The sequence below is a fragment of the Heloderma suspectum genome, chromosome 14, assembly GCF_057233095.1.
Source record: "Heloderma suspectum isolate Gila_16-S chromosome 14, 16-S_ref, whole genome shotgun sequence".
Classification (NCBI taxonomy): domain Eukaryota; kingdom Metazoa; phylum Chordata; class Lepidosauria; order Squamata; family Helodermatidae; genus Heloderma; species Heloderma suspectum.
In genome coordinates, this window is record NC_139471.1 from 9,854,882 (window position 1) to 9,880,280 (window position 25,399).

The 25,399-nt window shown below is 45.8% G+C and overlaps 1 protein-coding gene and 1 pseudogene across 8 annotated transcripts in view; one reads left to right on the top strand and one right to left on the bottom strand.

Annotated features, from left to right (window-relative positions):
- Positions 1 to 12,881, bottom strand: part of LOC146335673 (protein CFDP2 pseudogene) — a 33,758-nt pseudogene extending 20,877 nt beyond the window's left edge. Inside the window, exons 1-2 of the transcript XR_014785942.1 lie at positions 12,817 to 12,881; positions 2,948 to 3,101 (exon numbers count right to left, since the gene is read on the bottom strand). The product of XR_014785942.1 is annotated as a protein CFDP2 pseudogene (transcript). The remainder of the gene's footprint in view (positions 1 to 2,947; positions 3,102 to 12,816) is intronic.
- Positions 1 to 25,399, top strand: part of MAPKAP1 (MAPK associated protein 1) — a 234,658-nt gene that overhangs the window by 14,668 nt on the left and 194,591 nt on the right. For all 7 annotated transcript variants that reach the window (XM_084820720.1, XM_084820721.1, XM_084820719.1 and 4 more), the window contains 2 exons: positions 16,255 to 16,583; positions 24,692 to 24,781. In XM_084820720.1, the coding sequence (XP_084676846.1) occupies positions 16,325 to 16,583; positions 24,692 to 24,781 (349 nt within the window). In that variant the 5' untranslated portion in view covers positions 16,255 to 16,324. The remainder of the gene's footprint in view (positions 1 to 16,254; positions 16,584 to 24,691; positions 24,782 to 25,399) is intronic.

A 25,399-nucleotide genomic window follows, 5' to 3' on the forward strand; every position in this document is an offset into this window, starting at 1 on the left:
TCATACAGCAACAGGTGGGCTTTCAGACAGGATAGGCAGGGTGCTATGGAGAGAGCTTATATATTGCAGGGGTGCAGAACCTCTTTCAGTCCGGGGGCTGAGTTACATTTCAGAGATGCCTTCGGGGGCCACATCCCAGTGGTGGATGGGGCTGAAGGCAGAAGAGGATGGGGCCGTATGCAAAGGGATGCCAAAAAAACCCCAAAGACCACTGTATTACAAAAAACACACACAAGTACCCCCAACTTAAAGTTCTTACTGCTAGCAACTAAGCCTGAGGAATGGTAGTCTTTAAGAACGGGGAAGAAACTGCACAAATTCCAGGAAACCAACAAATGATTGGTGGTCAGGGAAAGGGGCTGGAGCAAGGAGAAGGCGGCATCTCCCGTCCCCCGAGGGCTGGATTTGGCTGCTGGGCCTGACGTTCTGAACCCCTGGACTAGGGCATGAGACACATTTATGGAAGACAAGCCTATCAATGGCTCCTAGTCACAACAGCTATATAGCATCTCTGTGTTCTACCTGTGTACACCACCAGCTGAGGGGCAATCATGGGAGAGGGCTATTCCCTTTGGGCCCTGCTTCTGAGTTTCCCAGAGGTACCTGTCTGGCCACTGGGCAAGCAGAACGCTGGACTAGATAGCCCTTTGGTCTGATCCAACAGGACAGCTCTTGCGATGGGAAAGATCTGCATTGAGCAGGGGGTTGGACTCAATGGTCTTACAGGCCCCTTCCAACCGTACTATTCTATGATTCTATGATCTCTTTCTTCCTGAGACACTGGAGAGAAACGGTCAGTCAGAATAGATATGGGTCTGGATGGACCACTAGTCCAATTCAGGTATATAGGAAGCTGCCTTATATTATTTGATTCAAGAGCCATTGGAAAAAGTTTCCAACGAGCCCACAAAGACATCATCTGAAGACATTGTATTTGGCGGGTCGCCACTGTTGAAGATAATCCCCTGTTGGTTTGTTTTACTGTCCTGTTTTTAATGCGGCAAGTGTGTCTGTCTGTGTCTGTCCCAGCTCTCGGAAAACTTCACTCTCACCCGTGCTCCAGAAAATTTATTTTCTTCTTTGCAAAGGAGTGGAAGTTGGTTCCTGAAAAGGTTTCCCCTATCATGTTTCTTGTGGAAAGATTGAGATGAGTAATATATTGGAAAGCATGCAGTGGATTGCTTTAAGGACGCTTGCTGATGTACAGGGCAACAACTGTGGTATAGGACTCTTAAGTAATTGTGTTTTAGTCTGTCTGCATGTTTGGTCAAATGGTCAATGAACCTAAGTAGAGATTTCTCCCACTTGTGTCTCATCCTTCCCCCAAGGACGTTTCTGTGGGATGGCCCTATTTTTATCCTTATAGCAAATCTTACTCAGGCTAGGTTGTGAGACAGTGGCCTGGTTCAGAAGCCATGGATTGGCTGTGGAAGCCATGCCTCAGGCTCAGGCGCTCTCTTCCTCCCCCTCCCATTGTGCACTCCAATTCCCTCCCTTGCTTCCTGGTTATCACTAACCATAGTTTACTAGTACGTCTAAGCCTAAGGCCACCCAGTCAGATAAAACTTGAACCAGGGCCTCCCCATCTCTTAGCCACTATCTCTCACCAGTGGTGCCCTCCCCCCATCAATCTGTTTCGTATATTGTCGTGATTATGTGATTAGCATTTATGACACTGATTTTAAAACACACACACATGCCTGGCATCAAAAGGAACTGTTACAACTGCAAGGCTTCAGTTATTTTTCCTTCCCTGCTGCATTTTTGTGATTGTGATAATTGTGGTGTGCTCAACCACGCTTCTTTCAAAAGCAATGTTGATATAATATATTTTTTTAAAGAAACAACAACAACATAAACACACAATACACATACACTAAAATATCTCTTAAGATTGTAAGATATCTACCGTTGGCTCCCCTTACACAACAAATGCTTATTATTATTCTCTACTTCTTATCTTAGTTGTATATCATTCACTGAGTTCACAGACATTATCTCATTTCTCTCCTAATTTTTAACAACAATAAAAAGGAGAACTGACCATCTCAAAGTTCAAAATCCACATACATAGATATAATTTTTCTCTATTTCTTGTACAAATTCTATAAAAGGTTTCCAATCTAACATACATTTAGTTGTTGATCCTTCTTTAATTATAATAGTAAGTTTTGCCATCTCTGCCAGCTCCGTCATTTTCATGATCCACTCGCTCACAATTGGTATTGTTTCATACTTCCACTTTTGTGCATACAATAACCTTGTAGCCGTTGTCATGTAGAGAAAGAGGGTTCCCCCCTTCTCTTTTACATGTTTATCTGTTAGACCCAATAAAAAAGTTTCTGGCTTTAATTCTATAGTAGTCTTTAATATTCTTTGAGCTAAAGACTGTATTCATTTCCAAAATATTTTCGCATTTTTACAAGTCCACCATAAATGATAAAACGTTCCATCCTGATCTTAAAAGCAGTGTCTGTTTAATGACAATTATTATTATTTTATTAAAATGCAGTGGAGGTCCATTCTTTACTTAGGTCTTGAAAGACACATCTGGCTTAAGATTTGCCTTTTTCTCTGAACATGTGGAACCAGGGGCTACAATTTGGTGGAAAATTAAGGGAAGTGGGAATTATTTTTTTAGATACTAATTTACTGTTTGTAGGCAATCGCCTTTCCTTATTGGATCTGCCTGTGACACCGGTATAATGTCACGTTTCTAGCTTTGTGATGATGCAGCCATTGATAAACTTTGTTCCCAAAAACTTATTTGCTGGCATAATGTGGCTTCGGATGCAGCCATTTAAGAGCAATTTTTATCACAGGTGTTATGGATCCTTCCTTCCTTCCTTCCTTCCTTCCTTCCTTCCTTCCTTCCTTCTTTCCTACAATGCTTAAAAATCAAAGGGTTTGTTTAATTAAACCACCGGAGTAAGAATAAAAGAATTACCTTCCTGGGTCAGACCAAACTAGCCCAGCCATCTGTTTCCAGTAATGGACAGCCAGACGTCATCGGGAAGCTTACGAGCAAGGTGTGTTTTTTGAAGGCCATCTCCTGTCGTTTTGTCCCCCGCATCTGGTAACCAGAGGTAGGCTGCATCTGACTATGGAAGTGGAATAGTAAAACATCACCCTCATGTCACTTTGACTACCCTGCTGTTTCAAGAGTGCCAGCTGTGCGTCGGAAGCCCCGCAAGGAAGTCCCGACCAGCTTAGCATCAAGGCCATAAGCGGTTTGAAGTCGGGGTTCGGCATGGAAAGGTTTAAATAAATAAATAAGCTGTTACATCTGCCGTTAACATGTTGTTAACTCCCTCAGCAGACGTTAAATCATTTTCAAGTACAATAATAGTGTGGGAGGTAAATTAACTAACCATTAACAATCTTATAAATACACAATTAACATGCCAGCATTTATATGACACATTGATGGGGCAGCAGTAATTTTTGATTGGGAGTGGGGCTTTTTTCTTTTTCCCCAGGCTTTTGAGGTGCTTCAGGCTGTTCCTTTATTGAGGCAAGATCTCAGTGCTGGTGGGCTGAGCATTGCCTTCCTTTTCCTCTGCCAAGTCACTCCCCTGTCTAAATACTGACATGGAAAGGCTTTCTGCACGTGCTTACTGGGGAGAAAGCCGTGAGTATGCCAAAAATCCAGGAATGGTTCCGTGTACCTGTTTTTGTTAGTCAGTGGATTCCCCATCCAGTGCTTTCTTGGGCCATTTTGCACTGAATGGGGTCCTGTGCTTTTTAACATGTTCCTAAATGATCTGGAGTTAGGAGTGAGCAGTGAGGTAGCCAACTTTGCTGACAACACCGAATTATTTAGGACAGTTCAAAGAAAAAGGGGGCAGCAAAGGGATCTCTTCACACTGAGGAAATGGACATTCAAAGCGCAAATGGGGTTCAGTGTAAGCAAGCGTAAAGTGATGCGCATCAGGGCAAAAAGTCTCAACTTCACGTATATGCTGATGAGATCTGAGTCTAACGGTGACTGACCAGAAAAGTGATCTTGGTTTGTTGTGGATAGCTGGAGGAAAACGTTGACCCAGTGGGTGGCTGCTGTGTAAAAGGCCAATTCCATGTTGGAAATCATTAGGAAAGGAATCGAAAATAAAAGCCAATATCATAATGCCTTTATACAAATCTGTGGTACAGCCATACTTGGGATACTGTGTACAGTACTGGTCACCGCAACGAAAACAAGACATGGTAGAGCTGGGAAAACGGCAGAAAAAGGCAACTAAAATGATCAAGGGGCTGGAGCAACTATGAGGAAAGGCTACAGTGTTCGGCGGGGGGTGGGAGGAGCTTAGAAAAACGGCAAGTAAGGGGGATATGAGAGGTGAATAAAATTATGCATGGTGTGGAGAAAGTACCTAGGGACACTTTTTTCCACCCTCTCATAATACTAGAACCCAATGTGGTCATCCCATGAAGCTAAATGGTAGGATATTCAGGACAGATAAAAGCAAGTACTTCACAGAGCACATCATCAACTAGGAAATTTGTTACCACAACTTGGATGGCTTAAAAAGAGGATCAGACAAATTCATGGAGGGGAAGGCCATCAATGACTTCTAGTCCTCATGGTTATATATTACCTCCAGTATCAGACTGCCTCTGTGTGCGAGTTGCTGGGAAACACGGGCAGGAGGGTGCTAGAGTAGTCATGTCATGCTTGTGACCTTCCCATGGGCATCTGGTTGGCCGCTGTGGGAAACAGGGTGCTGGACTAGTCTTGCCTTTGGTCTGCTCCTGCGTGGCTCTTAGGTTCTTTCACTCTTAATGATTAGGGTTGGTAGTCTGAAGATGAGTTGGGGACGTAGGAAGCTGCCTGCCTGCCATACACCAAGTCAGAATATTGTCTGTCAAGTTGAGTGTTGCCTACTCTGACTGGCAGCAGTTCTCTGGGATCTTGGGCAGAAAAAGGGGTTTCCCGTCTCCAGCTACCTGAGATCCTTTTAAGTAGGGTTGCCGGGGATTGAACCTGGGACTTTCCGCATGCAAAGCCTGGGTTTGCATGCAGAATAGTGGATACTTAGGAAGCAGATATGCAGGGACGGGTAATCCTAACAGCTCAAGGCGTGCCTGAGTGGCAGTGAGCTCAGACTAGGTATCCAGGCCAGTCTTGGCATCTTTATAGGACCAAGTGGTGGAATGCTGCTTACTCCTTGAAGTTACTTGACCCCTGTTGAGCAGGCAGCTATGACACCACTCTCTGGCTTGTGGCACTGAAGCACCACCAAGAGAGGGCCATCGGTTCCCTTTTCTGGCACGCTACCCTAGTTGGACCAGAGAGCAAAGCACCAAGATCCTACTGCCACCACCTCTTGCCCAACAGCCCTGACATCTACTATTAAATCTTGCCGCTTTTCTCTGCTGGGCCACTAGGAAGTCTTCCAGGGCCCTGGTGCAAAGTAAATAGATTCTTGTAACACTAGAACTCTGGGTCACTCGGTGGAATTAATTGGCAGTTGGTCCACAGGCAATAGAAAAATGACCTACGGAATTCACTGCCACAAGATGCAATGATGACTGTTATCTGCAAGGGCTTTTAAAAAGCATTAGGCACATTCATGTAGGTTAGGTGTATCGACACCCGTTCTCCATAAAGGATGAAATCGTCCTCCTTCTAAGTACCAAATGCTGAGGACAGATAACAAGGAAAGGCACTTGCTTTCATGCTGTGCCTGGAAGGCTTCCCATAACCATCTGGCTGGCCGCTATTGGCAACAGAATGCTGGACTAGACAGATATTCATTTTGATACAGCAGGGCTGCTCTTAATGGTCATGGTTTGTATCGAGCGCTTCCAGCATTTTAACTGGTTTTTCAACATAAGAATAGTATGTGGTATTTTATAGAAAGCAACACACATCCCTTATTTCATTTTACAAAAGGTGATCTGATTCTGGCTTGGTATTCCCAGCTTGTTAACTAACTGTGGTTTCTACAAACCACAGTTTCCTGAGTTCAGACTGAACAGGGAACTTAGAAAAAGCCAGGACCAGACGATGTAAATCCTCTCCCCTTGAGGGTGAGCAGAAGAATTGTGCTGGTTCATGGTTGCAACAACAACCTGTGGTTTGCTGTTATCTCTGAACCAGATAAGTTTTGTTCAAAAATAAAACACAGCCTTTCACTGGTCAACAACCCTATCTCTGGTGTACATGATGTTGTTCCCCCCCCCCCTTCCGATTTGGGGAGAGTTAGCGAGAGCCGTGCACCGAGCCCGTCAATCTGTAAAAATCCAATTGGGCTTTTCTACTCCGGTGGCTCTGCTGTTTGTGTCCGTAGAGTAGGTTTGTCACTGTTGAAATAAGGTGCTTTCAGTAGCTTTCATCCACTTAATACAAATATTCATGCTGCCGCCACAGTGCCAGGTCCGTCGGGCCCTGGTGGGGATTCGCCAGGCATTTGGGTCCCTGAGGGATTTAGGTATATTTAGAGGGAAATGATGTGTGGCTTTGCAATCCCTGAGACAAGCCTGTGCTGTGTGTGTGTGTGTGTGTGTGCGCACCTGTGTCCCCATTTTCATTTTTACAACTTGGCTCAATTTATAATCTGCGCACTCCTTCGACAGACTACATAGCTTAGTAAGGTCTGTGGTCCTTCTGTTTTGGTGTCTTTCATGGAATCCCCCCACCCCACCCCGTTTGCAAAGGAACTTGCAAATAAAGAAATACGTTTACGGAATAGATTGGAGCATAAGAACGGGGGCATTGTCTGCACTCCTCTTTAAAAAGAAAAATGGACTTAGCCAGGCCCTGGTACATAGTTTTAAACGTTGCCATTTTTTGCAAAATAATTGCATATTTCCCCCCTCTTAATTTGCATATATCTGCACTTCTTTTTTTACTGCATTGGATAGCTTCTTTGCTGTTGTTCTTGTTTCACTAATCTGGCAAAGGAGCCATGCAGAGCATGGAAGCCCCAGCTCCCAGCCCCTTTATTGGAAATCTTCAACCTTCTCTTTGGCTTCTGAGATTTCAGTAATCACACTTTCAAGCATATCTTTGCTATCGTGAGGGCTAGAAACTTTAAAAAAGGAAATAAGGTTTGAGATTCTCCAAAAACTTCTCTTTCCAGTACCAAATTCTGTGCCTTTTGTCTATGCCCTTGTGGAATTTGGCATGCACAGTGATCCTTCCCCATGTCTGAGAGCGAGCATGACACCCCCCTTCCCAGGCTTTGCCAACTGAAAAACTGTGTGGAGACGTGTCATTTATGGACATGAAACAAAGAAGCATACGGACATGCCAATCGAGGTCCAGATCAAGACCAGCCACCTTGGCTGTGTACGTGTGTGATCACACTCCTATGTGCTTTGTTTAATTAATTAGCAAGAACTATCACCTCCTGGTTCCAGTTCAAGAAACACTTGGGGACTTTTCTCTCATTACCTTCATGGTGGGCAGATTTAACAACCTCCCTCTGTTCTCATTTTAAGACAGGTGCTCAAAACCTTTATTACTGTTGCTTTTTAATCAGGTTTGTTTTTGGGTGGGGTGGGGGCGATGCTTTCAATGTTGCTGTTCTTTTTTCCATGCATTTGGGGGTGGGGAGGTGGATTGTTAGCTATATTAAGACACTTTGATAACTCTGTTAAAAGTGGGATATATAAGATGCTATTATGGTGATATTGCAGTTGGAATTGGCCAGGACAAATGCATCATCTAGTCGTGGCGTTATGGATTCATTTGAGTTCGCACAACCTGAGGATGTGGACAAACTCCTTGGAAGATTGAGACTTGCCACCTGTTCTCTGTCCACTTGCCCACTCTAATGTGTGAAATCAGCCAGGGATGGGATGGATATTTGGACTTCTAGGTGGTTGAGGTCTCCTTGAGGGATGGTGTGGTCCCCGTTGCTTTGAAGGAAGCAGTGGTGAAGACTGTTGAAAAAGCAACGTTCAGAGCCTATGACTTAGGATAATTACCACCCAATGTCTAATTTTCCATTCTTGGGCAAGGTTTTGGAGAGGTGGTAGCTTCTCAGTTCCATCTGGTGCTGGATGATATTGATTATTAGATCTGAACTCTTCTGAACTATTATTCAGAAGAATAGAGAGCTTCGGCTATTGGGCAATATAGAAAATAAATAAGAACTAAGTGTGTTTGTATAAACTATAGGTTATTACAAACAGTTAAAACAGAGATAAGTCATCACCTTTACAATTAACGGAAATAGACTTTTAAAACTTTGCTCTGGTTTTCTTAGCTGCAGTTGCAAACAAGGCCACCCATTTAGTAATGTAAGGGTCATAACCAGATAATGGTACTAGTATTTGATTTTTAGCTGCAGTTGCAAACAAGGCCACCCATTTAGTAACGTAAGGGTCATAACCAGGTAATAGTACTAGTATTTGATTAGATCTGTTCTCATCAAGTTTCAGACCTGGTTTTTAGACAGATACATTCTTGGTTTCCCAAGTGGACTATGTATGCTGAGGAATGGACAGAGAGAGCACAGCTCTGTTAACTCCTCTGGATCTCACCAGCTTTTGATGCCATCAACCATGGTGTCCATCTGGATCATTTGTACAGCTTGGGCCCAGCAGGCACGATGTTATGGTGGCTCCGGTGCATCCCGGAGGAACAGTCTCAGAAGGCAGTGCTGGGAGACTGCTGTTCCTGTCAGGGTGGAAACTGAGCCCATAGAGCCCCAGAGCAGTTCTGATTCTGAGGAGGAACAGCAATCCGTGGGAGAGGAGTTCGCTCATCTCTCACAAGCACAGCAGCTGGCAGAGATTCCTCCTGCCAGCATTCCTGGGAGAGATAGTGGCCCTGGCAGTGAGAGAGCGCTGGAGGGGGGCTTGCTGGATGCTCGGCACAGACACAGGGAGCGACGACAGATGGAGGGCGCCGAAAAGAGGCGCTCTTCTCGTGTGGCGCTAAAACAGCGGTCGCGTCCTGCGGACCCAAGGAAAAGAGGGAGGATCTCTCCATAGCCCATAAGTTCAGGGTCTTCCTGCGGTTCTCCTTCAAACGGGGACCAACTGCCTTAACTGGAGCGTAGGCTACTCTGCTATCTATCCCCAGTGCAGTTCCTTGCTTAGTCACTAGTGATTAGTAACTGTAAGAGTCATAAAGTAATAATGGAATAAAGCCTTGGAAAGAATCCTTGTCGTCTGTGTCCTGAGTTGGCTACTGGAGGGGACTGCAAGAGGCAGCTAGGGCGCTCCTGACAGTTCCACCCTGTGACCATTGGCTTATGGAGCACTACAAGGTTCTACCTTGTCTCCCATGCTTTTCAACATCTACATGAGACTGCCAGGGGAAGTCATCTGGAGGCTTGGGCTGCAGCGTCACCGCCCTGCAGATGACACTCGGCTGTACCTCTCGAATCCATCTCCTTGTCCCAGGGAAGTGGCCGAACTCATGCCTCAGAGTAATGGGAGTCTATTTCTGGGTGGATGAGGGGGAACAAGCAAAGACTTAATCTTTGCATACTGTTCTGTGCATGAGGAGACTGACTTTTTTGGATAGAGATGTACAACTGACCGTAACTGGGGCTGCATTCCCATTGAAAGACCAAGTATACTGCTTGGGCGTTCTCCCGGACTCAGCATTCACTGGGGAAGCTCAAGCTGTGGCAGTAGGTAGATGTGCTTTTTACCAGCTTAGGGCTGCAGGCTTTTTATGCTTCTTGGGCGGGGAGGGCTCTACAGATGTTCAAGCGCAGAGGCTGTGGTCGCATGGTAGTGTGGTCAGTGATCCTGGGCAACATTCATTGCTTGACATTAAACATCTGTGAGAGCGAATGACTCTGCACTGGGACGTAGGTGCCTTCTCTTCCTTGAAAATTAAAGCACCTTCCAGCAAACGAGAAAAGCTGGATGCTGCACCGGCCAAATGCACGTTCAGGTTTCAGGAAGTGAAACTCCCAGCATCCCACCACCTTCATTTCCAGACCTAATTAGGCAGCGCAAAGGGCCTGGGGATCACTTTCCTCCTCCAAAGGAGTCCTTGGTGGTTGAAGAAATACTGCTGAGTTTCCTGCTCCGGCAGGCTTTTTTTTCTCCCCCCCCCCCCCCCCGTCATGATTCCTGTGCAAGCTCCTCAACAATAAGTCATGGGAGGTGGGAGCAGATGGTGTGAACAGTGAAGCTTGGAAAGATGGCCTGTGAGGCAGGAGGGACTGAAGATTGCTGGGAGGAGGGTCGTGAAGGGAGTGCTGGGCAAAGTGTTGTGAGCGCATCAGCTTGGAGGATTGCAGTCTCTCTCCCACATCTTGATATCTTAAGGAAGAACCTGTGTCATGGATGGCCAGCTGAGGTTCGGCAGGCGGTGATCCAGTCAAGGGCCTTCTCTCTGCTTGCACCCTCCCTCCCAGATGTGTAAGAAGCGAAGGAAGGCTTCTTTGTTAGGCCTCATTCCCACAACCAGTGGAGGCGAACAGAAGAAGAGTCCTGCTGGATCAGTCCAAAGGCCTTCCTCGTCCAGCGACCTGCTTCCATGGTGGCCAGCCAGGTGCCTCTTGGGAAGCCCCTAAGCAGCCCATAAAGGCAGTAGCCCTCTCCTGCCGTCATTCCCCAGCGACTGACATTGAGGGGCAAGCAGCCTTTGATCCTGGAGAGAACATATAGCCTTCCTGACTAGTAGCCATTGATAGCCTTTGTCTAAGATGAAATCGTCTAATCTCATTTTAAAGCCCCGTTCGTGCACGCGTTGTGTGAAGAGGAAATGCACATAAAAGGGGGCTGCACCTCTGGCCTCTCAGCTGAGGCTGCACGGTGTTGCAGAGCTCCGTGTGTTTCGTGTGGACGTCTGTATGAGAGAGCCTTCACACACAGGCTTTCTCCCGTGTTCTGGAATCCTGTACAGTAGTCAGGGTTCCACAGTGCATCCACGTAGGCTTTCTTTTGCCAGTTTTCTATGCATGATGATCTTTATTACTTTAATATAGTGGAGCATCCAGTCACGCAAGCCCCCCGCTGCTCCCCCCACCTCAACTCCAGTGGGAGCCCCCCCCCTTCTCCTCTTTGTGAGAATAAAGCCTTAGGCCTTTGCCTCTTAGTTTTGGCTTGGCGTTAGCATCAGTTTAATCTTGGCTTTAAGCAAAGTTTTAGCTTCGTATGAATTGAGAGCAGGTTTCTCACAGCAGGTTTCTTTCTATCCTTCCTGCTGGCTTCTTAAAAACAATGATAGGATATGCTGGATCTCAAATGGATAGTTCTAAGTGGGTTGTGCGTGTGTTTTTAAATCTCTGTAAAATGACCTATCGATGTTTGAAGCTGCTTTGCGAATCTCTTAGTTGGGAGGTGGGATATGCTTAGATCAAACTGTGTTGTGGATCCAGGGTTAGAGAAAGAAGCGGTAACCAGCAGCCAGGGACAGGCGCAGAAGAGAAGAGCTGAAATGCAGAGTGGTGAAAACTGTGTTATTAACAAAAGCCTTGGGCAAGTTCTTAAACTTTAGACAGCAGTTAGTTTTTAATCTGTTGGCTACTGCTGTTTCTTTAGTGTGTATCTGCCTACTCCCCTATCAACCTTCCCAAGCACTAAGATCTTTCACCATCAGAGATCAAGTGAGTGGCAAGAAAGGAGAGGGCAACTGAGTTGTCACCTATTTTATGGTCTTTTAGCTATCGGGTTAAGACTTTTTGTTCTTTCAGGCATTTTAATGGTTTGTGTTTTAAAGTCGAATTGCGGGGGGGGGGGCTATATTTTAAAACAATGGCATGGAAGTTTTCTACTTTGCTGTTTCAGTTCCTGTTTAAATTGTGCTAATTTATGTTTATTACTTCTAATTTTTAAATCTCACTGTAAACAGCCTGGGATCAGTATTATGAAGGTGGTATATAAATACCTTAAATCAGTGAAATGAGAAATTTGAATATGGTTTACCTCCTAGCTTTGTATTGGGTTTTTATTTTTTGTTTTTTAAATGCAAGCTGTCATAAACTGTATTTTGATAGAAAGCCAGGGTACAAAGCCATTCGAATATTTAAGGAGAAATGCCTTTCTTATATAGAGTTTGTCTAGCGTAATAGCTCAAGAGTGCAAACTTTCAGCCAGAAAACCCTTGGTTCAAACTTCACTTCAGCCATGAACACATCAGGTGGTCTGAGGATCCCTACAATCGTATGCACCCTTACCTAGGAGAAAACCCCGCTGAACACAATGGGGGTTACTTCCAAGTAAATCGAAATGGCATTCGATTGCTCCGAATGCCATTCTTCTCTCAGTCCCCCCTCCCCACATATCTAGAATATAGCAACGATAATTGGGAATTTAATTGTAATTCCTAACGATCATATAGAGAAGGGGTGGTCAGAAGATGGATCAGGATGATCCCTGGATGATTTGCAATAGATTGGCAAAAGTTTCCAGCTTCCCTCACTTTAACAATTGTAACAGCAAAAGAGCCAAATCAGGCTGCTAGAATCTCTGAACTGTATTAAATTAGATACATATCTGTATTTGTATATGCAAGCCTTCCCAGTGAAGGGCTCATAGGACACTTTAGGTCAGTATTTTTCACTGGGAAGGCCTGAGGGCCACTGGCAGCTCCCAGTCACCTTGAGCGTGGCTGACAGGATTCCCTTTATGACCCGGACCCCCTGAGTAGCTCCTTAAGGATCTCTTGCCTCCTTAAGAGTCCCACCTTCCTTCTTTTACCTTCCCCTTTCCAATAACATGAGGTATAGGCTGTAGGCATGGGGTGATTGTCACTCCAGACACCTGGGATTTAACACAACAGTTTACTGGTAAATTAAACTAAGCAAATCATAACTGAAGGTATTTTCTCAATAGAGCTGAGTGATACGAAAGGCATTAAGATAAAATAAAAGTGGCAACAAATGCAAATATCTCTACCTTAGCTGTGCTTAGACTTCCACAGGCTGCTTCTTCCTGCTCCCTCTTTGTGCCCTGCTCTTCCTGACTCTCTGTTTTTATATCCTCCCTCAAAACCAAAAGTACTGTTTCAAACCTGAAGGAATGAAACTTAACTGGGGAAATGAAACTGAAACTTAACTGGGGAAATGAAACTGAAACTTAGCTGGGGAAATGACACTACTGCTCTCAGGGATACCCCTGCCCAACAACAACAAAACCTCCAGGCCTCTAAGCCTGACTTTTTTTCCCTTGCCTCTGTAGGCCTCAAACCTTCACAGTGGCTCACCGCCTCTCTTCCATTCACGCACACTCTCTCTCCCTCGTTTTGCAGTAGTTTTTCAGTCTCAACAGGGTCTCTCTACCTTTGTCTTTGTTGTTTGCTTTAGTGATGGGCAACCGGCTGCTTTGATCTGGGCTACCGGAATTACCTAGGGAGGTGGTGGGCTGTCCCACACTGGAGGCATTCAAGACGAGGCTGGACAACCATCTGTCAGGGATGCTCTGACTTGGATTCCTGCATTGAGCAAGGGGTTGGACTCGATGGCCTTGTAGGCCCCTTCCAACCCTACTATTCTATGATTCTATGAAGAGGCTTTAGGGGTGGGAAGTCGGGAGAGCTGCCTCTCGTCAGCTGGGGCTGGGGAAAGGAGAATGCAGGAGCCATCATCCAATTAGTGGGGGAGGGGGGAGGAGCCCAAGGGACGAAGAGCAACATTGATTGGCTAACTTCAGTGGTGCCGAAGTGGCCTCGGTGACAGTGCCTGGAGCCCAAGTGGCTCCTGTTTGAAAAATAGTGAAGATCACCGCAGTAGGTAGTTAGCTCTGCCCCCGATTCACCATTTTGCCTCTGGTGCTGCCGCCACCTCTGTTTTCGATATGGCTCTGGTGGGTGGTATAAAAACACACAGAAAGTAAGGTATCCCATAGGCTTGAAGGCTGCCCAGGCCTGAGTTTGAGTACTCAGGTATAAATCTGATCCACTAAAAAAGTGATCCTAATTGGGCAGCAGATTAAATATATATAGTTATCGATATAAGGACTGACCAAAAACTGTGTGTTACAACACACATTCTCCCTTGTTAGGCACACATAAGGAAATGCCTCTAAGCATTCCCTGTGCAGCATTTTTGCACATCTTCTAAAAACAAAGTATGCCTAGTTTCTTGAGAAATGCTTTATTTACTCACGTGAAGATGTATTCAATTGGGTAGCAGGCCTTAGTTACTTTCCTGGGCTATTGTAAGGATTATTAAGGGCACAATCCTAGGCATGTTTAGACAGAAAAAAGTCCTACAACTCCCAGCATTCCCCAGCCAGCATTGTGCCCTAAGATAAAATATGTGAAGCATCTGGAATGCCTGCCATGTGCTACAGAATGTGAAATCATCGTAATCATCATTATAGTAACAATGACGGGGTGATGATAATAATAAAGATAAATATTACTCCTACTGTTATTTGAAGTGAGTTCAGTTTACAGTCCACCCCAACCTAGGCTTCCGGATAACAGAAATCACAGTTGAAAAGAAATGTATGCTTCTGACTAATCTTTCTGCACGTTCCTACAAGAATATTGAAATAAAAAAGGCAGAGCCCATTTAAATCAGTGGAACTTGTAATTGTTTTTAAATCCTTGGCTTCAAGTACTCTAGTACATAATACACAGGTGGCATACCGCAAGAAGAGGGTATATATGCATGCACACACATGTCCGCATATGCAAATAAGGAGTTGGACCCAGAGTTAGTCATGCTTAGAGTTGATCCATTGAAATCAGTGGGATGTAAGTGAGTCATTGTGTTAAATTTAAGCAGTTTCTGACCTGCCTCTTGGCCTGTATCAGGCTCACAAAAGCACACCTCCTTCAGAGAGCCAGTGTGGTGCAGTGGTTAGAGTGAATCACCATGCAATCGTATACATGTCCACTCAGCGGCAAGTTTCATTGAGTTCAATGGGACTCATTCCCAGGTAAGTGGGTATAGGATTGCAGCCTCAGATTTAAGGAAAGCCCGGGTTCACATTCTCACTTGGCTGTGGAGCTCGCTGGGTGACCATTGGCCAGTCGGTCTGTCTGTATCACCTATCTCAAAGGGTTGTTGCAAGGATAAAATAAAGAGTGGGGCGAGAACCAAGCATGCTGGCTCGAGCATTTTGGAAGAGAGGCAGGATATTAATGTAATATGTAAACATTATTCTTATTGTGAGCTGAAAACTGTAAATAACTAAATTAATACTGCAAATCAAATAAGTAAATAATGACTGTATTTAAATTTAAAATATCCACAAAGGGAGGGGGCTGGTCCTCTTCTCATTGCCATGTCTGTGCCAGTTAAAGAGCATGTTGGCTACCTTTTCTGCATGAGCCCTGCCAGGGCCAGCGTCAAGGGTCGGCATGGTTGGGCACTTGCTGAGGTCCCACACCCCAGCAGGGAGGGGCCCACTGACAAGAGCCCCCTGGACTTGCTTCTCCTCTCCACCGCTGCAACCTGCTTGCTACCTGCCTCTTGTTCTGGCCCAGTTAACGGAGGTGGTGAGAGGGAGGAGCAGGCAATGCCGCAGCCTCCTTAACCCCCGGCTCTCTGCCTGTCAAGCAAGCAAGCGGCAGCAATGATGAGGAAGAGGAGGAGGAAGAGCAGCTGGTGACCATGGTGGTGAGGAGGTAGGCCCACTGAAGGCGGGTGCCCATTGAGGGTGTCCCGCCCAAGGGCCCTCAAAGCCTGGAGTCAGCCCTCCCCCAAAGTGGTGTCCTGTCTCTGTATTTTGTGTTCATCCTGTTGAAATAGTCTGTCTCATCTATACATCACAGCCGTGCGAATATATGCTGTCTTTCCGAAGTGCATTACCTGCTCTACATTTCTGCCATGAAGGGGCACACTTTTGCACAGGGTGTGTGTCTGTGTGTGTGCCGCCCTTCCTAGAGTAGCCAGCCATGAGCCTAGCATAAGAGCAGCTCTGCTGGGTCAGAACAAAGGTTCTTTTTGCCCAGGGTTCTGCCTCCAGGGGCATCCAGCCAAATGCCTCTGGCTGCCCACGAACAGGGCAAGGAGTCCTTCCCTGTTACTTGCCCCCAGCTTCTGATAACCAAAGGCACACTGCCTCCACACAGAGGGGCTCCCTTTAATCCTGGCTAGTAGCCATTGGTAGAAGGGCCATTGCTCAGTGGTAGAGCACCTGCTTTGATGCAGGCAGTTCCAGGTTCGATCCCCCGTTAAAAATGCAAAAAACTCATGCCTGAAACCCTGGAGAGCCACAGCCAGTCAACATTGAGCTAGGTAGACCAATGGTCTGTCTGTATATAAGGCAGCTTCCTATGTGAACCTCCAGGAATATAACTTAGGCAAACTCCTTGATTTCCTTCAAAGTAATATGTGTGTGTGTGTGTGTGTGTGTGTGTGTGTGTGTGTGTGTTTTCTCCAGGTAGTCAAGTTTGAGGTCCAGCATGGATCGAAGAAGATAGTAGGGGGAAGGCGGCGGAATTTGGGACGGGATGGCTTTCTTGGACAACCCAACCATTATCCTGGCTCACATCCGGCAGTCTCATGTGACCAGTGACGACACCGGAATGTGTGAAATGGTCCTGATCGACCACGATGTTGACCTGGAGAAATTCCAGCCCACTTCGGCGAACGACGAGAGCAGCTCGGAAATGCAGGGCAGCAACAGCGAATCTCAGGGCTACGTCTACTCTCAGTCGGTCGACATTACCTCAAGCTGGGACTTCGGCATCCGAAGGCGATCAAACACAGGTGAGTTGGAGAGGGAGCATCCGGGGCTTCGGCGAGGGACTTCTTGGTATGTCTCTGGGGCCGAGTGGAGGAGGCATCGCAGCTCAGCAGCAGAGCACGTGCTGCAGAGGCAGGAGGTCCCAGGGTCAGTCCATGGCATCTCCAGTTAAAGGGGTCAGGGAGCAAGTGATGGGGAAAGGCCTCTCTCTGCCGGAGATCCTCTGCCAGTCAGGACAGACCATGGGTAGGCAACATGGTGACCGTGGGCACTGATGCGCCCATGGACATATGAACATAAGAAGAGCCCTGCTGGATCAGACCAAGGGTCCATCTAGTCCAGCATTCTGTTCACACAGTGGCCAACCAGCTGTCGATCAGGGACCCACGAGTAGGGCATGAGCGCAGCAGCACCCTCCCACCCATGTTCCCCAGCAATTGGCACATACAGGCTCACTGCCTCTGGTACTGGAGGCAGGACATAGCCATCAAGACTAGTAGCTGTTGATAGCCTGGCAGGGTGCACCACCCCTCCCACTTTTTAAAGGAATTAACACATTTTCTTTGCAGCAGCTTGGATCTAGGTTTCTGTGGGTGCTGAAAACTACGTGTGCAGGGAAATCGCTCAGACCCCGCTGCTGCTTTGTACTCAGCTTTTTGGGCAGGCCATTCGTCCCTTGCCACACCTCCCATGGCAGCCATGTTGAGATGGTGCCCAGGAGAGTTTTTTTCAAAGTGCCCAATGTGCCCATGGCCCAAAAAGGTTGCCTACCCATCGACCTGACAGTACAGGACTAGGTATTCTACAGGACTAGGTTGACTTGGATTCTTGCATTGAGCAGGGGGTTGGATTCGATGATCTTGTAGGCCCCTTCCAACCCTACTATTCTATAATTCTATGATTCTAGGTAGACACAGAGTCTGAACTCCCTGGGAACTGCCTGGGAACTGCCTGGGCTAGAGCCAGGTACCTTCAGCTCTCTGCAGCATTCCTGTGTGGCCACCCAGCAGACCTGCAGCTTGTTGCCTCTTCCTGGCAGCGACGTCTTCTCAGGCTCTGGACTGACGCCATCTTTCCTGGCTGGCCATTGGGCCTCCTGGATAGGAAGCCCTATAAAAGGCTTTCCACTTGGGCTGGGTTTTCGCCACAGCAGCAATCTCCTTGTACCTGGCTTCTAGCTTGGTCCCTTGGCACTGAGTGCCTGGCTGCACTCCAGCTATTGCCTCTGCACCCAACTCTCATAGAATGGGTACAAGCCTTCCTGGACTTTAAGAGTTCCCAAGGCGGTAGGGCAAGCATGAGGTGACATAGCCAGTGGTGATGGACAACATGAGTTGTAGGCCAAAACATCTGGAGGGCCACAATTTGCCCATCTTTGAGGTAGGGCTTAGAATCATAGAATAGTAGGGTTGGAAGGGGCCTATAAGACCATCGAGTCCAACCCCCTGCTCAGTGCAGGAATCCAAGTCAAAGCATCCCCAACAGGTGACTGTCCAGCCTCGTCTTGAATGCCTCCAGTGTGGGAGAGCCCACCACCTCCCTAGGTAATTGGTTCCATTGTCGTATTGCTCTGTCAGGAAGTTTTTCCTGATGTTCAGCTGGAATCTGGCCTCCTGTAACTTGAGCCCATTCTTCCGTGTCCTGCACTCTGGGATGACCGAGAAGCGATCCTGGCCTTCCTCTCTGTGACAACCTTTCAAGGACTTGAAGAGCGCTCTCCTATCTCCCCTCAGTCTTTTCTTCTCAAGGCTAAACATGCCCAGTTCTTTCAGTCTCTCCTTACTGGGCTTTGTTTCCAGGTTTCTTCTTACTCATCTGCTACTCCAGCCTTTTCCCATCTGGTACCCTCCAGATTTGTTGGACTACAACTCCCACCGTCCCCCAGCCAGCTCTGTTGGGAGTTGTAGTCCAACAAATCTGGAGGGTGCCTGGTTGGGAAAGGCTGCGGTCATATCGGACACTATTATTCAGTAGTTTCCCACAGCCCTGTAAACAAGCCTACAAAAGTTACTATCCTGCTTTTTTTCTTTTTTAACTAGCCTGCGTTTCCGTGCTGGCCACAGAGGAGAGGAAGCTTTGTCCTCTGCAGCCAGCGTGGAAACGTAAGACAGCAGCCTCTTAGCACGCTAGTCAGATAATATTAACTCCTACCAAGCGGAGTTGACTGAGGAGGGATAGAGCTGAGAGACTGGCTTTAACGGTGAGCCTGCAAGCAGGTTGGGATGGAAAAATCTGTCTGTGTTGCTTTCTCCCACATTCATTCTTAGTAAGTGTCAAGTTATTTCCATCCCATTTATGATGAAAGTTGCAAATTTTTGGTGAGTTCTTATCCAAATGAAATGAAATGAACGAAATTCTTACTCATCCCTCCATGCAGGTTCATATGGGTGCCACTAACCGGGTCCTCACTGATTAGGGCTTTAGCAGGTCGATACCAGCACTTTAAATTGAGTCTGGAGGCAAATGGTTAACCAGATCACCTAGTATAAAATGGGAGTAATGTGCTCCGAATGTTCGGCCCCCACAAGCATTCCGCATTAACTGCTTCAGTCCTGTTGAGGGTGTTGGGGAAATTTGTCTCTTTGCCACTGTTTTTTAGTTCCCCGGCTGTGGAAACTGATTTACTGCTGGGCCCTCCCCACTGTACACACATGTTCCTGTCCTTCGACAGAACGACTATGGGATTTAAATCCTGGAATGCCCACGCTATCTGAGTAAAAGGATCAGGGTCGGCGGAAGGGAACACATGGTTCCATTTTGCTTCTAAGCCGTGGGGGAATCTAAATTCTTGAGTTTGGGAGGTAATACATCCCCACCTAGAGCTCAGAAGTACATTTTGCCGAAATAAGCAACCCGACTTCTTTTTTATGTCGAGGAGAAAGTATTTTAAGGGGCAGGAACCCGGAGCTGTCATGGAAGTTGATAAGAAAAATACACACGCGCACACGGTTTACTGTAATTAAGCACAAAGACGACAGTCTGGAAGTTGGCACTTTGTTACTTTAAATTGGCTTCTCCTACTGCATGGAACAATGGCGGTTGGAGCAGGGACGGGGCCAACTCACTCCTGTTGCTTGAGATACAAGAATACTAATAATACTATTTAGCATTTATATAGGTTAGTATTATGCATATTATTATTAGAAGGGCACAAGCCCCACCATCTGAGACTACTGCAAATCTTATTTAGCCTCTCTCCCCCCGCCCCCCAAGATTTCACAAAGTATCTTTGAAGCATACCTTAAACAATCTTGGAGCCATTCCTGCACTCGACGGCTTTTATGCGTTCCCGCAAAATCTCATAGTACTGGGATCTCCAGTGTGGTGCCCCCAGACACCTCCCTTGGTGCCTGCCAGGCTCCCCACCCCTCCTGGTTTATATTTTATTTAATGGTTTTTTTGTATTAAAATAACTGGGAGGCTGGCATTTATTTATCTATTTATTTACAATATTGACATACCACTCCCCATCAGAAGATTTCAGAGCAGTGAACAACAAAGATAAAAGAACGAAACACCAAGTTAACATAGTTACAATGTTGTTGTTTTTTTAAAAAAGATAAATTCGAATAAGGTCGGATGTAATAACCGTAGCTGGTCATGCAAGGAAGGTCTCTCGAAATAACAATGTCTTCAGGAGGCTCCGGAAGGAACACAACGTTGGTGCTTGCCTGACCTCCAAAGGCAAGGAATTCCACAGGAAGGGGGGCACCCCACTGAAGGCTCTTTTTCTGATGGACTCCAGCCGGGCCATGGGTCCATGTGGAACCACCAGGAACATGCCCTCCAATGACCTCAGCGGCCAGGCAGGATAGCCCTCCAGCTTTATTTGGGTTCAAAAGAATGTTTTTGTGTTTCAGAGCTCAGACCCCACCTCTGCCTTGTACTTAGGTTCTTGAGCAAGTTACTTTCTTTTTATTTCCACCAGTTTGCGTTCTGGGAAACAAGTGTTTCGTGACTGGCCTTGCCCAACCTGGCATCCATTTTATGAATGGGCAAGTCCCACCCCTACGGTAACCATTTTGTGAGAGTGCCCACAACACTCTCCGAAAATTCCAGAACTGTCCTCTGATGCAGAATGGCTGGGTTCCCCTATTGCAGTATATTTCCAATCCTGGCTGTTGCCTGCATAGGGAATTGCTTCACAAAACATAAGATGTGGTAGTGATGAATGACCACTGGCTTAGGGGTTGTTTTTTTTCCAAAGGAGGAGATAAAATCAGTACATGGAGGAGGAGAGCAGCAGCTTTTGTCCAGGGTAGCTAAATGGAATCTCCATATCCAGGGGCAGTGTATCTCTGAATACAGTTATAGGGGAGAGCAACAGGGAAGAAGGGCTGTTGCATCCAGCCAACCACTGGAGGCATCTGGCTAGCCATTGCGAGGGACAGGGTACTAGGCTAGATGCATGCACAGTCTGATCCAGCAGGAATGCTCTTGTGTTCTTAGAAGACAGCACTGATTATGAAATAAATCAAGTAGATAGAATGGGGCAGAGGATACTGGGAGTTGTTGTTCCACACATCTGGAAGGGAGCAGTTTCAGAAAGGTTGCTATACCTATAAATATGGGTATGAGCATTTGTCTAGTACGTCACAGATGACAAAGCTACTCACCGTGTCTGGAAAAAAAAATCAGATTTTTCCAGATGCCAGTTACAAATTCCTAGGCATCAACAATTTATAAGACAAGAAAGATAGCTCAGATTCCCAAGTACTGGCATCAAATTATTTTTTATTGAATCTTAGTTCTTCTCTTTCTTCCAAAACCAAAAGGTCCATATCTGATCCTTTATCTCCCCGCCCCCCCGCTTCTGTCCAGATGTCAAGGTTTTTCCAGCCATGTCCTGATCCACGAACAACCTGCAATTAGGAAGCTGGACTCTGTGGCTCAAATAGATTTGCATGTCTTTGCACTATGTATTCTGCTTCTGCGACTCATAGCCTTCAGATAATTTCATCATTTGTTTTGCAAGTGAGGTGGTGCCAGGAAGGAATAATCTGAGAAAAATGGAATGGAGATAGGCCAGTCTTTTGACTGCAAGCGTGAGGACTAGAAGCTTGCTTTAATTTCATTTTTTAAACGTCAGATTTTAAGGAGCCTGAGTTCTGTGTAACATAGCCTACTCTCTGCTAACTGTTAACATGACTTGGTTGTTACCTGGGTCAGTATCCCCCCGCCCCGCCCTCAGCCACAAATATATCCAAAATTAGGGGAGTTGAACTGTATTGGTAGCCCCAGTACAAAACAGTTGTGTGGTGTTCTTTTAATAAAAAAAAGTAGTGTAATCCATTTTTCTCCTTTTCAGTTTGCAAATTTATAATGGTACCATTTTTGTCAGTGGAGTTTCCACACTGGATTATACTTAATTTTTAAATTAAAACTTCTTTTAAAAAGTCAAGTAATAGTCATTCTTTTTCTTTAAATTGCCAAGCAGAAAACTTTGATTTTTTTAAAAAATCATCTTTTTATTGAGTCCTTGATTTTGTACTTCACTTATTTTTCCAAAGAAAGATCCATCCTAATTTGGTGACGTAACCACTGAAATATGTAGATGGGGACAAGATAGTTGCTTATGGAAAGAGCAACAGACTGCAGACTGAGCCAACGGTATCTGTGCAAAGCAGCCAGAGCTGCCTATGAAGCCCATAAAACGAAACAAGAAAAACCCAAACTCCTAAAAGTCCACAAATGGAAGGGTTTGGGCAGGGGAAAGGACAGGGAACTGCAGCCTCCCACTGTCTCCTTTTGCATAGCTGCTGGGCAGGAATTCAGCTTCTTTAATAGAGCTGGAACCTGTGGCCATCCAGAATTTGTGGAGTCAACTCCCATCAGCCTCAACCAGCATGTCCAATGGTGAGGGATGACAGGAGTTGTAGTCCAGTGACAGCCCCTGGGTTAGAGGGTGCATCCCCAGCCACAGGTTCAGCATGGAGCATCATTCCTGCCATGTCCACTTATGTGTGCATTTCCTATAGGAACAGAGGAAGCTGCCTTATACCAGGTCAGACTCTTTGTCCATCTTGTCAGGATCCTTTGTCCTCCCCCTTCGTAATCAACATACTCCAGGATACCAGGCTTCAGGCTCACTACTTTATTAGTTAACAACTCACTTCCTACAAATGCAGATTCTAGGAAACTCTCAGACTGCAAAGAAAACAGCTGCTCTGCACAGTTACGAATATCAACAGAGGAGCCAAAGTGGAAGCTAGAGTAATTGCCAGCAGTCTGGGCATGAACTTCTCGGCCAGACTTGCTTCGCAGGGATGCCCCTCCCTTAGGGTGGCTCCCGCCTACGTAGGCTTTAACCCGTAGCCAACCTGGTGGAGTGTCTGAGCTCCACCTCTGACTTTTCCCGCTTCGCACTGCGACGGACCCTAGCATCCCTCAAGTCATGCCACTCACTCTCCTCCCCCAAATCCTGGGTTCTCATGGATGAGGAAGGTGGCGGGGGGAGGGGGGGCGTCCTGGCTGAGCCATCTGTGTGTCAGGGTCTTGGGGAGAAGGCCTTGCCGTATCTGAGCTCAGTAGGGAGGGCGCCTCCCCCTGTTCTGGCTGTTCCCATTCTGAATCTGAGCTGCTAGACATCTCCACAGGCTCAGATTCATTCCTGACACATCTAGACCAGTACTGTCTACTCTCCAAGGTCCCAAGCAGAGGGGAGTCTTTGTGAGCCCTACCGACCCCCCCCCCCCCATCCTCTTAACTGGAGAAGCCGGGATATGAACCTGAGACCTTCTGTAGGCAGAGCAGGTGGCCTCCTACTGAGCTTTGGTGCATCCCCTATTCACTGCTTCCGTATGCAGGTGGGCCCTAATTGCTCTGGGGCACCAGACCCCTAAAAGACCAGCAGCCCCGTCCTAAACATGTTTACTTGAGCACAAGTCTCGCTTATTTCTATGGGATTTTGTGTTGAGGGTTGCGTTCCTAAGCATGCTTATTGGTAAGTGCCTTAAACCTGGGGCCTGATCCAGCCAGGACCCACACTAAACAGATTAGAAGGTACCAATATGACTTGTGTCCACTTGTGTGAAAGAATTTGTTGTTTTTATTATCTGCCACCATTTTCAATCAATAAACTAGTGTGATTCTTTCACAGAAGTGGGCATGAGTCATATTGGTACCTTCAAAGCTGTGTAATGTGGGTCTTGGATGGATCAGGCCTGAGGTTTAAGACAATAAGCCTGGCCTTGTTCTTGTTCTTGCTAAAACAAAATAGCAAATGTATTTCTTATGTCGGGGACCTTTATTTGTAATACGGATGCTATGCCATTTGTCTATGCCATTTATTTGTAATACGGATGTCTATGCCATTTGAGGCACTCTTTTTTCCTTTACCAGGATATCATACTGACATACATTTTTTTTGTCTCCTGAAATAAATCCGTCATTTAAAACATCAGGAGAATTTGAGGAGAAGGCGGAGGAGACCCGGCCTCCTGGGTGTTGATATTCTGCCTATGTGAGCAAGTCCTGAATGTGGAGACAAAAATATCGAAAGGAAAAATTATATTCATTTTTAAAGATTTGACTAATGTTGTGAAGATACAAATCATTTATTTTTACTACCTATAAACTGTTTCGGCACACTGAAGAAAAAGCTATGCTAATTTATATAGCGTTGACATTTTATAATTTTCATGATTTTTTTTAGATAAAGGATTTTATATTTAAAACTTTAATAGTCTAGTCTGAGTTCATTTATCTTTAATTTTTGAAACGGGGAGAGTAATTCATAACAGTAATTTTATTCCTGTAATGTAATATTCACTTCAGTTCATTTGTGCATTAAAATTCCTTTAAGACCGTTATTAATGATTTATATAATGAAATGTCATATTAATCACAGAAGTTTTCACATTTTATTATTCTCTTCCATGTTAATACTATCTTTATGATCTCTATTAATGTTTTATATCCTCTAATTTCAATTATAAATCAAGAACATTTTCATGTTTTTGTTGGTATTTGCTTTTCAGGGGTGCCACCTTTAAAATTTTATGAGTTTTTTTCCCACCCTACATGTGCCGCATAAAACATCTTTATTCATAGAAAGGTAGTTAATTATGTCTTTTGTTTATAGTAAACTTTCATTGACAAATGTATCGTTATAATATTTCTTTTTTTCCAGCTCAGAGACTTGAACGACTACGGAAGGAGAGGCAAAATCAGATAAAATGTAAGAATGTGCAGTGGAAAGAGAGAAATACATCCTATTCAGGTAAAAAAAAAAAAATCATTTAATGATTATTGGGTTTTGACTTGCAACTGTTGTCATAGGTTTGTAAAATTTCATGTGCAACTCTCCCCCCTCCCCCTAGCAGCTGAGATCACTCTGAGCAGAGAAGATAGGTAGGGACTAGAAAAACATAGATTTCTAGGTGTTTTATGAGATCTCTAGAACAGGGGTGTTCTGACCATGTTTAGGGGGGCACTGATTTCCCCATCAAGAAAAAGCATAGTGTAACTCAGTGAGCCTGGCTTTATAGTACTTCACATGAATTGAACGTAGTCCCTAGAATATGTCTCAGAGTCCTCTGCAATCCTCTGAATATGGCTCCTCCCCAAACAAGCTCTCATGAGAAACATTCCCTGAATCAAGAGTTGTTTTGCTGGATCAGACCAAAGGTCCACATCGCCCAACATCCAGTCGCTAACCACATGCCCACAAGGAGGGCAAGAAGGCAACAGCTTCCCCCGATGTCTGTTCTCCTCCCCCCCCCCCACTTCCTCACACATTAGGTAACGGGAGAGATGCAAGTTCTTTATCTGATGGGGTAGCTTCGCCTTATGTCATCTGTTCCTGCCCGATTGTAAGTTCATCTTTGAGGTTCTTCCC